This window comes from Thermobia domestica, chromosome 9 (assembly GCF_964235325.1).
Source record: "Thermobia domestica chromosome 9, izTheDome1.hap1.1, whole genome shotgun sequence".
Lineage (NCBI taxonomy): Eukaryota > Metazoa > Arthropoda > Insecta > Zygentoma > Lepismatidae > Thermobia > Thermobia domestica.
Window position 1 is genome coordinate 141078707 of NC_137462.1, and position 12571 is coordinate 141091277.

Sequence of the window (12571 nt, forward strand, 5' to 3'; positions counted from 1 at the left end):
AGGAGCTCTTCAAAATTTAACTTAGAATTAAACTTGAAAATTGAATCCACTGAATCAAACTATTTTTTTTTTATGATAGTCCAGAATCCTAATGTAGATGTGCTGAGCTTCTGACAAATTTTGTTCGATCGTACTACGAAGTTTTTCAGCTCTTGTAATGCCTTGAATCCAAAGAAATTACTTTTTACCCATTTATAATTTCTGTACACAACTTTAGGATTGTGGAATATATTTATATGTAATCACTTTACATATGAGCTGGCATTTTTTAAAAATCAATTCAGAGATTTAATAGCGACATTATTGCAGACTAGAGTACACATAAACACTTGCTTTTTCCTCCATTTCTTCGTGCTTTAAATAAAAACTTAGTCATCTGTAATAGTGAAGCTTCAGGATCCCGATAAACCGAACTTTTGACGTCCAGCTGTGATGTTCGACCGGACACTACACTTTATTATTATTATTATTATTATTATTATTATTATTATTATTATTATTATTATTATTATTATTATTATTATTATTATTATTATTATTATTATTATTATATTCAACTCTGACTGGTCGGAAACTAGGAACTTGGTATCCCTAATACCATGAAGTTTAACATAGAATGATAAATTCCAATAGGCTATTTTTTTTCTTCTAATGTATTAATACAAGAAACTTCTTGTCTTTGGAGTGATCGAGAAAAAGATTCATCTGAGCAACAAGATATTTAAGGTTATAACGGATGTTTACTGTATTTGATAAGAATGAATTATCGATCCATATGGCGGATTGTTACATGTGCGAAAGCAGTCTCGGTTTAAATTCTTGAGGTATGGGAGCATAAGCGCTGGAGGCTTGTCATTCCAGGGAACAATATCGCGAAGTGGCACAGAAGCATTGTGATATCATATCAGCGCCATAAAAAAGAACAATAGAAGTAGTTCCTATAGCAGTCTAGTCACGTGATCGAACAGAATGAGGTGATTATAGTCTCTTTATGAGTTTTAAGTTTCATAGAGATGCATAATTTTTTCTATGCAAATACATAAATACAAATAAATGAAATATCAACATTTCAAATGGTTCGTTATTTTCTAATAGTAACTAACCACAAAATCGTTAATTTCTAAAAAGGAATATCCTATTCTTTTTACAATATACATTATTTTATTTAGTTTAGTACAGGGTGTTACAAATATATAATGCATTCAATGTTATAATATTTAGTATAAGTGTTCCTTTTTGAAAACTCTCATAGTTGGAGCTTAATTAGGCATAAAATATCTTCTAGAGGACGAAGAATATACAGGATGAGCTGGAATTAGCAGTATGTTAAGAATTGTTTAATACTTAACCAATTTTCATGAAATAAAAATAATTTTGTTCCTTACAGGGGTAGAATTTATTACGTAATCTCTCATTTGTCATAGGTAGTGGCGGACCATGACTCAGCGTCTAACCTTGCGTGGTCGGGCTCAGCTGGCATCCCGGCACGAAGTATGGCAATCTTGGTACAAGTAGACAAGGGCGCCGATCCTGGGGGCCCGGGCCCCCCAAAGCTCATGTGGGCCCCTATTGTATTTATGAATATACAATATTTGGCATAATTTGAATGCATTTTTTCTAAAAAAAAAAAAATCCTCATACACCTTCTGCATCTGAATGAGCCCCCCAAGTTTACAGAGAAATCGGCGTCCTTGCAAGTAGATATAGTGGCGAAATGTGAAAGGACTTCGTGCCTCGGTATATGCAAAGATCATGAGGAATTGCCATTTGAAGCTAATGGGCAAAAGTTCTGTAGCAGATATTAAGACTCGGTCTTAACATCCAGAATGGAGGAAAATATGAAAGTGGTTCAGAAACCACAGACTCGAAGTTCTTAAAAACCATAGAGAGGCATCTCGCGAAAGTGGTTTAACTCGACACACAATCCGAACTGTTCTGAAGGGGGGGAAAAAATCTTCCATAGAAATTACATTACTGCTAAGTTCTTGTAAACGTACTGCGGGAGTATCTGCAGAAGTCTATCGCAGACACCCCCAACCGTTTACGAAAACTGGTGGATTTTGGTGAAGCTTATGTCGAATTTTAGCAGTGCATAACAATTCTACCATTGTAAGGAACAAAATGCTTTTTGTTCAATGAAAATTGGTTAAGTAATTATTTAAAAAGATAAAAAAAATTGCAATAAAGTTAATTTAGTTTCTTGCAGTTTCTTGCAGTCATAAAGTAGTTATTCGCTTAGTGTCTTTCTTGCAAGCTTACGAAAGTATAATTTATGCAAATGATCTTGATTTGCAGAGCAAACCTCGTAAAAACATATGTTGAATAACTGTTTTATCCATCCATCCATCCATTCAGTTTCTTGACTTATTAGTGGTTTGAGTTCTTGTTCTCTTGGGAGCCCTTGCCTCACATGTGAATTGAGTAGCCATATATAGTAAGAGGCGCGTGGTATTGGATGAGAGACGCGACTGTCACAGCCCCTTCTTCGAATGGTTAATTAGGTAGGCAGTCGTCTGTGTTATTGCCAATTGCAGTTAAGCGGCTCTTGTAAGGATTTGGTCCTGTATGAATGGTGTGAGTCTTCGGTTATTCCATTTAAGCAGTCAGTTCATCGACGATTTCACAAAAAGTGGAAAGCTTTGAAAGTGGGTCTTCTGCCGATTTTAGGCGTGGCAGTCTGTGCTTGAAAGCTTTAAGTATCTTGGTGAAATGTAAATCTCAAAATAGGTCCAGAAGCTCGTGCACATTGGATCTTGAGTCTTCTGATTTGTCAATGAACGGAGATTATCTTGGAATCCCGGATGATGAACTGGTCTTCCTAGCGTATGAGGTTGGGTGCTGGACTGGCTCACAACAGATGGAGGAGAGTCGGAGCGACGTGGTGGAAAGTCCTTATCTTGAAGTTCGCTGGATGGTCCCCACCACAGTTCGGTCATTTTACGGAAGAGTACGCTTCAGATTTACGAGTGCACATATGACGCATGACTCTCGAAACATTTCATACATCTTGAGAGCATGACAGAACAATTGCATATATCCCAAGTGTTGACACCGATAGCACTGCACGTATCGTTTTGATCGATTAGGTTCGATCTTGATACGATTGAATTCCTAAAGTTGTAATGAATAGATATTCTTCGTTGCAGGAATCTTCTTAACGGCGACTAAAAATAATGGCATCAATAATCCTTTCATCTGTTCAACAAATAACTGAGTAACCTCTGTAATGAGATCTTTCCTTATCTTGATTTGTATCAATAGGTAGCTGTCTACTTTCACAACTGAATCTATCTTGGTCCTTTCCAGACCATATGAAGTTGAAGTGCTTGCAAAAACTTTTTTTGTTTCTTTAATTCTGCGTAGTCTGCTTCTGAATGGTACTTGAATTACGTGATCTTGATAGACAGCGCAATGCGAAATGTCCTTACAAACTGCTGACTCCCCCATGCGTAAACTTGTAACCATTATTATGGGTAGTCATAAATAGTGAGTCTTAATCTGGAAGTAGCTTCCTTTGTAAGGTTCATCTTCAGGTGGCACAGGGAATGACTTTAGTTTCATTTTCCTGTCATATGCCTGAGTGGCCAGTCAAAAAGAGGATCAAAACTGTTGGCAGTGGGTACTGCTGCACTGGTCACTGGTTGTGATTTTGCTATACGTTTAGTCATCTTAAAGGGTCGTTCGTCTGTAATTGGCTTGGTGTTGAAGTCTGGCTTCTGAAAAAGGCTAGTGTTATCCACATTGGGGTACACTGGCTTCTAGGCCGCATAAGAGCCGTTCGCTTGTAAGCTTGCCTCGACAGTAGCAGCTAACGATTCGCCCTCTTCTCTTAGGCATTCCAGGAAATTCGGCAGCATTGGAACATCACGCTGTACTTCGGTTGTGGTAGTAATGTAAATAAAATAAAGGTGAAACCGAGCTCATGACTTTGCCAACAAAAGAACCAATTTCTCAACATTCGAAGGAAATACTGTGTACATTATATTGCGTTTATTGATGGAAGCTGTTAACATGAAGCTTCCCAATTTCCTTAAATATTTCTAACAAATAAGAGCATTTAAACTTTACTACGACCTAAAGCTAATAGGTTGTTAGTTGAAATTAGACCTAATTCCATGCTAACTAATCAGTTTTTTCTTTTTCTTTCTTAAGAGAAATTCCAGTTATCCAGATTTAAGTTTTCACTATAACTAATTTTAAATATACCAAATAAAATAATTAAATTTGATTAGTATTGTTGGTTAAAGTTGTTCAATACCAGAACCATTTTTATTTTGGAACTACGAAAGAAGAGAAGAAATTTCGATGATAGCGGAAAATTATTATTATTATTATTCCAGATTTCAACGGATTTACGTTTCATGATTCATACCTACCGATATTTTTTTATACCTCTGTCAGGCACGTAGCCAGAATTTCGCAATAGGGGGGGTCCGTGACAAATTACTGCGGTTATCACACCAGGGCAGGGGTTCGATCCTTCTAAACTATTTTACTGCAAAGATATATTGGTTCGTTTAGCTAGTATTTCGTAATGTGGGGGGGTGCATGACATGAAATACTCTGGTTACACACCAGGGGCTCGATCAATCTAAACTATTTTACTGGCAACATACCCATAGATTGTTTTGTTAAAACTACTAAATTAGAATATGTTAGTAAGTATTTTAATAAAGAACTATGAAGAATCTCGAGTAAAAGCATATAAAAAGTATTGAAAAATCAATCTTCTTTCAATCTTCTTAAGTTCTCCTGAGAGACTACCTGATCGAATCGATTTATCGATCGTCATTTGTAGTCCATAGGATTATCATGGAGCTAGATGAAATTCGGAATGCTCCGTTATAATAATATCTAATTTCAACTTAACCGTCCCCCCAGTTTCCTCCCCACAAAGCTCCTCATATGAAAGAGTAACCAAACGCTTGCTGTAACTTTATATTTTTAACGCTGATTCTTCTTTTTTCTCGTTTCTTTTTATTTCGTCCTTCCTTAATTTTTTACATTTTTGGTTCCGAAGGGGGGGGGGTCCGGACCCCCCTGACCCACCCCTTGACTACGTGCCTGCCTGTTCTTCAATTCGTCGTGATGTACACTCATCTAGGGGTCATACCGTTCAACATATCTCAACCCAATTTTAAACTTAAGGTTTTTATGTGATTCCCCAGAAGAATTTTTCGAATTTCCTATCTACCCCTAAAAACAAGTTGTTTATATAAGGGTAAAAATCAAAAATTGAGATTTTTCTCTAAAATGTTTCGAAAAATTTTATTAATATTTAAACTTAACAATTTTCCAAACATACCATGTTGTGTAAGTCATTTCTATAGAAAAAAAATCTTCCAGTGGCAGTTTATTCTTTGGGTGAGTTCATAACGCATGATGATTTCGGAAACGACTCATGTGATTTTCTTTATTTCATTAATAACCCGACAAACTATAGTATAACTCATTATGCTGAAAAATCTACGAGAGTAGTTCATTCTTTTTTGTTTTGTTTGTTTGTTTTAAAAACTTTTCTCCAAGCGACTTATGCTGTTTTGCTCATAAATAAATATTTCAATAGTAACTCTGTAATATTGTCTAAATTATTCTTTACGAAAAAAAAAATCACAAGGACAAGTTTATTCTTCGGAGTGTGTGCCTTTTCCTACTTCTCTCCCCCTCTCAAAAAAAAAAAAAAAAAGCACGGACGATCTTAGTCGTATTTTATAATTTTGCATAAATGACTTCCATGAGAATATCCACAATGAGTAGGTTCTTTTTTACAATTTTGTAAACTACCACTCGTGTGATTCTCTTATTTTATAAATATATATTTCAGTAATTACCCAAATATGGCATAATTTATTTCTAATTGAAAAATCTACAAGGGATAGTTTACTTTTGAGTGAGTTTTCTTTCGGTAAGTTTTCCGAAAAATTGTTTGTATTTCACAAGAAAAAGTTTTATTAATAACTCCAGCACATGATCTAGTTCAAGAAATTCGGTGGCCCGTACCTTTTTATTAATTTTTCGATCATAGGGAAGAACTCATTGCAATGATTTTTCTTTTCACAATTCTTTTATATGGTTTGTTAATTCTCATAAAAGGCAGTGTTCGTATAAAAGTCCAATATTTCATATTATATAATCAGTTAAATTTATAAATAAAACTAGTCTTGGGGAAGCAAAGAGACACTTAAAATTTCGATGACGAAAGGAACTGGGAATCCAGAACATGAAAATACCCATTAATTTCCAAAATAAATCAAAGGAAGAAGTATTCCACTATATAGACCAATTTCTGTAAGAATCAAGCTTGTTGCCAATCTTGGACAACCTTAAGATCTTATAGAGCAAGACAACGGATCACACTATAACATATTCAGCATTGCTTAATTTGTTTATATATTGCTTCTGTATAATTGATGATAATACAAAAGAAAAATGTCATTCCTAATAAGTTTTTTTTTTCCTTTTAATTCCAGGTGAAATTCCACCAGGATGCTTAAGTTGCAGAAATTTTTAGTAAAGTCTCACAGTATACTTACAAGAGCTGCGTCCACAGCACAAGAAGGGATATTGACAGAGATCATCAATGGGAAAGGTGTAATAACTTTCAACAGACCTAAAGCCTTAAATGCCTTAAGTCCTTACGATATTCCGCGAGCAACAGGAGTTCTGGAGAAATGGCTAAAGGAAGTGTCTATGATCATTATGGTTGCCAAAGGAGATATGTTTTGCGCAGGTGGTGATCTTAAGTCTACGGCCTCCGCAACGGAGGATGTCAAACGGACATTCTACAGAGAGGGTTTCAAAGGATTTTATATATTAGCTAATTTCCCGCGGCCTATAGTTTGTTTAGTAAATGGACCTGCTCTAGGTGCTGGCATAGCTTTAGCTGCTCATCCAGCGTATGCAGTGATTAATGAGAAAGTATTCTTTTCTTTGCCAGAAACCGCAATTGGTTATTACCCTGACAATGGTGCTACGTTTTTTACGTCCCGTCTTCGGTCCAATATTGGGTATTACATGGCGCTCACAGGAGCCAAAATCACTGGTCAGGATGCCCTTGATTTGGGCTTAGTATCTCATGCATGTGATAGCTCGAACTTCTCAAACCTTTACAAAGAACTTTTGGAATTGAAAGATCCAACACCAAATAATGTGGAGGTAGTCTTAGAGAAATACCACAATAAATTTAGTTACCCAACAGAGTTTTCTCTTAAGCCCATAGTGGATAAGATCAATAAATGTTTTGGTGCTGACACCGTAGAAGAAATTCTTCTACACCTGAAAAACGACGACTCCAAGTGGGCACAATCAACTTACAAACTTTTGAGATCAATGTCACCAACCGCCCTCAAAGTTACAAAGAAAGCGCTAGATGTTGGAGCGAACCAAAGTCTTGCTCAGTGCTTACACATGGAAAGTATGCTGTCCGTCAGGATGACTCACACGCATGATTTCCGAGAAGGTGAGTTCTTTAAAGATGTTATTGTATATATATATATATAAACTATGATTTGTAGAATAAGTTTAAATAAGAGTTACATTGATAGTGATTTTCATTTGTTTTTTGAGGCCTTCACCATATTATTGTCCCAGTTTCCAGTAACATTGCAAAATTACGAAGTTGCATGTAACTCAGGGACAATGTATTAACATTGAGCCAGATACTCAACATGAGAAAGCATTTGTAGCAAGGAACAGCTTAAATAGAATAAGTGCAGATACTAGTGCAAAGTTGTGTAATAATTAAGAAATAGATAAAAATTAGAATTCAATGGATTTCGACGTCTCATGTTACAAGCATGACGGAAAAGAGCACCTTTATCTTAGGTTTTCCTTTGTATGTCGTGTTTTGTACATAATAATATAAAAAATACTGTTCGGTAATTATACAAGATGATTCAAAAATCACTATTCATTAGGATTTAAAAATCAAAGTAAGTTTATGAGGAATGAGGTTACGAAATATATTTAATATTGGTTCCAATTCATAACACTAGTTAACAAATTTAAACTTTTTGTTTGTTACATGAGAAAAATCACCTGATCTTAAAGGAACTTTTTGCGCTGAATTCGAATATGCACTCGGTTTCTCTCAATCACGTACAGTTTTCCCGTAACACAGGGATTTTCGGGAAATTCCCTCAAATTTCCCTTTTTCAGATATTTCCCTAGCTCCTGTCCCCTTACATATAGTAACATAGAAATTATACCTAAGTATACCTTGATTTATATTTAATAAACCCTAAAAGTTTCGTAAAAATCGCTTTGTTCTTTCTAGAGAAATAAATATATTTGTATGTATACTGTTTATTGCACCTGATAGTAATGCTTTCAGATCTCCTGAGTTAGGGTAAAAAAGATTTGCTTTATTACTACAAACACAGACATAAAAATGAATATTTACAATAGTCAACAACACACTTGTATTGCTCTCTGTAAATTAGAAACGTGTATAAAAATAGAATGTACTTCCAACGTATATATTTTTTTTTTAATGTACAGTATATGTATATCTTAATACATATATATACAATTCTCCAAGTTTTTTCGTTTTGTTCATGAAATGGTTATCAATATTTATCAAATGTAACAGAATGCAAAAGAAAGAATGGAATACAGACTCATTGTTGACAACAATGAACTAATGCAGTCTGAATTTTCCACTACGGTATCGTTTCCCCCTCCCCCCGCGCATTTTTTTCTTTCTTGTGTTCTTGACACCTGGTGAGGGAGTTTTGTACATTTTTATATTGACGTGTGGTTTAACACTACTTCACTTTCAAAGTTGTCTTTGCTGCTAAGAGTGCTTTCATGTTTGATCTTAACGGCATTATACCCAACTAAGACCAGAAGTTTAGTTTGTGATCAGTACAATGGCGTCAAGAGGACGGCGTTCGTGTGTTAACTCACCAAATAGTTTTTTTTATGTGTGTGGCCAGTTTGTAGTTAAAGGACAGTGTAGATCCATTACGCCATCGGTGAAACTAGCATATTATATATATTTTGGATGTCGTGTGGGAGATCAGGACAAAACTTGGGCACCCAACATAATTTGTGCGTCGTGCTACGTCACTTTACTTGCATGGGCCAAAGGGAAACGGAGGTTCATGAAATTTGCTGTACCAATGGTGTGGAGAGAACCCACCAACCATCTGGATGATTATTATTTTTGTCTCACAGTAGTTAAGGGACATTCTAAAAAAAGCAAATACATTAAGTTATCCCAACGTTAAATCCGCAATTAGACCTATTCCGCACGGGGATGAACTTCCACTTCCCGAGCCCCCTACCAACTGGGAAGAGATATGGCCAAAAGACTCTGATGATGATCATGACCTTGATGAACCATCGACATCAACATGTACATCTAAGGATCCAACGTTCATCCCTGACTGTGTTCGCGAGCCACATTTCATCCGGCAATGTGAACTTAATGACCTAGTCCGTGATTTGCCCCTGACAAAACAAGAGGCGGAACTTCTGGGATCAAGGCTCCAGCAGTGGAACTTATTGGATGCAGAAACGAACATATCAGTGTACAGGAAAAGGCATGTTCAATTTTCAAGCTATTTCTCAATGAAAGATAATGTGTGCGTATGTACGGATATAAATGGGTTGATGGCGGAGCTAGGAATTCCTTACGTTCCAGAAGAATGGAGGTTATTTATCGACGCGTCAAAGGTCAGCCTTAAAGCTGTCCTTTTACATAATGGAAATGTTCATAAATACACTTGGACATCACCAGACGGAAAAACACATAATCAAATTGATCACGTTTTAGTAGATAGAAGAAGACAATCTAGCATAATTGACGTCCGGTCGTTTAGAGGGGCTGATTGTGACACTGATCACTACCTGGTAGCAGTGATAATACGGGAGAGATTATCGTTGAATAAAGGTAATACTCAATGTCCGAAAACGGAGAGATTTAATTTAAAGAAATTAGAAGAGAGCCAGGTAAGAGAGGAATACCAGATTGAAGTTTCGAATAGATTCTCGGTTTTAGAAGACTCGGAGTGCACTAGTGTTGAGGATACTTGGATTGAAATTAGAGATAGCATTAAAAGTTCAGCAATAGAAAAACTGGGACACGCGGAAATACGTAGGAACAAACCATGGTTCGACCAAGAATGCATTAAACTAGTAGAGAAGAGAAAACAGGCAAAATTACGGTGGCTACAAAATCCGAATGAAATAACTACACAAAATTTCGCAGATATCAGGCGGGAAACTTCCAAAACTTTTAGAAGAAAGAAACGGGTTTTTTTGAAAGCTAAAATTAAGGAACTTGAAGATAATAGTAAAAATAAAAATATTCGGGACATGTATAAGGGGATCAGCGAATTTAAGAAAGGCTATCAACCTCGTGCTTATATATTAAAGAAATCTGACGGAACAGTTCTCACTGATACGGATAGCCTCTTAAATAGATGGAAAGATTTCTTTGACGATTTGCTGAACACGCAGCCAAAAACTAATGTGCGTGGAGAAAAGGAGATACACACCGCAGAACCGTATATTCCAGAACCCAATCGAATAGAAGTGGAAGCCGCTATAAAGAAATTAAAGAAACACAAATCTCCGGGTGTAGATGAAATTCCGGCTGAGTTAATTTTAGCTGGAGGCGAAAAATTGTGGAACAAGATACACAAACTCATTCTCCTTATCTGGAACAAGGAAGAATTGCCACAAGAGTGGAAAGAGTCAATCATTGTTCCAATTCACAAGAAAGGCGACAAAACTGACTGTAATAATTATCGAGGCATTTCTCTTCTGTCAACATCCTATAAAATCCTTTCAAATATTCTGTTAGCAAGATTGACCCCATACGCAGATGAAATTATTGGAGATTATCAGTGCGGATTTAGACGAAATCGATCAACTATCGACCAAATATTTACCATTCGCCAAATACTCGAAAAGAAGTGGGAATACAATACCCCGGTACATCAACTATTTATTGATTTTAGAAAGGCTTACGACTCGGTTAGGAGAGAAACATTATACAACGTTCTTACAGAGCTTGGAATACCGAGAAAGCTAATTAGATTAATTAAGATATGTTTAAGTGAATCCCAAAGTAAAGTCCGGGTAGGAAAATTTTTGTCCACGAGCTTCCACGTCGAAAATGGCCTGAAACAAGGAGATGCGTTGTCGCCATTATTATTTAACTTTGTGCTGGAATACGCCATAAGGAAAATCAAAGATAGCAACCAGGGCCTAGAGTTGAACGGCATTCACCAGGTTATGGCATATGCTGATGATGTAAATTTAATAGGGGATGATAGGAGAACAGTAGAAATAAATGCAGAGATATTATTAAACGCTTGCAGGGACATGGGTTTAGAAGTAAATGCAGAGAAAACTAAATACATGGAAGTGCGTCGGGACCGTAATACGGCAAATTGTGGAGGCGTTAAAATATTAAATAATACTTTTGATAAAGTGGATACTTTCAAATATTTAGGATCAATATTAACAGACGAAAATCATATTCACGAAGAAATTAAATGTCGACTAAAAGCAGGGAATTCGTGTTACTATTCGGTTCAAAATCTCTTGTCGTCGCGAATTCTGTCGAGGAATTTGAAGCTTAAAATATATAAAACGATAATCATGCCTGTTGTTCTGTATGGTTGCGAAACATGGTCGCTTACTCTGAGGGAAGAACATAGACTGAAAGTATTTGAAAACAGGATCCTGAGAAGAATATTCGGACCCAAAAGGAACGAGAATGGGGAATGGCGGAAGCTTCATAACGAGGAACTACATAGTTTATACGGTTTACCCAACATTGTTAGGGTCGTCAAGTCTAGGAGGCTTAGGTGGGCAGGTCATGTAGCTAGAATGGAAGAAAGTAGAAACGCTTTCAAAGTCTTGAGTGGTAGACCCATAGGAAAACGACCATTAGGAAGACCTAGGCGCAGATGGGAGGATAACATTAAGATGGATCTCGCAGAGATAGGAATACAAAGTAAAAACTGGATCCAGTTAGCTAAGGATAGAAGTCAGTGGAGAGCTTTTGTGAACGCGGCACTGAACCTCCGGGTTCCATAGGCCATAGAGTTAGTTAGTTAGTTCTATACCACTTGCGCACTCAGTGAAGATTAAGGAATCCTATGACACCATGTCAACTTTGCTAAATCTTATAAATTACAAGGACCATTGTTGGCAAATATGTTGTGATCTCAAGGTAGTTGGTATTTTATTAGGACTGCAGTGCGGTTACACGAAGTACCAATGTTTTTTATGTTTATGGGATAGCCGAGCTGATGACAAACATTATGAAGTGAAGGAATGGGAACCTAGAGTGAATTACGTACCTGGAGAATGCAACATCAAATACGCTCCTTTGGTAGATCCTAATACGATATTACTACCGCCACTTCATATCAAGTTAGGACTTATGAAAAACTTTGTCAAAGCCATGGACACATCTGGTGAAGGTTTCAAGTATTTGCGAGATAAGTTCCCTAACCTGAGTGATGCTAAGATTTCAGCGGGAGTGTTTGTTGGTCCCCAAATTAGGAAATTAATGCTTGATGATAGCTTTGACAGCAAGTTTAACAGTGCT

General features: G+C 36.5%; 1 protein-coding gene across 1 annotated transcript in view; it reads left to right on the top strand.

Moving 5' to 3' along the window:
- LOC145695062 (3-hydroxyisobutyryl-CoA hydrolase, mitochondrial-like) overlaps positions 1–12571 on the top strand; it is a 104219-nt gene that overhangs the window by 74491 nt on the left and 17157 nt on the right. Inside the window, exon 2 of the mRNA XM_081771900.1 lies at positions 6471–7459. Coding sequence (XP_081628026.1) covers positions 6487–7459 — 973 coding nt within the window. The 5' untranslated portion in view covers positions 6471–6486. The remainder of the gene's footprint in view (positions 1–6470; positions 7460–12571) is intronic.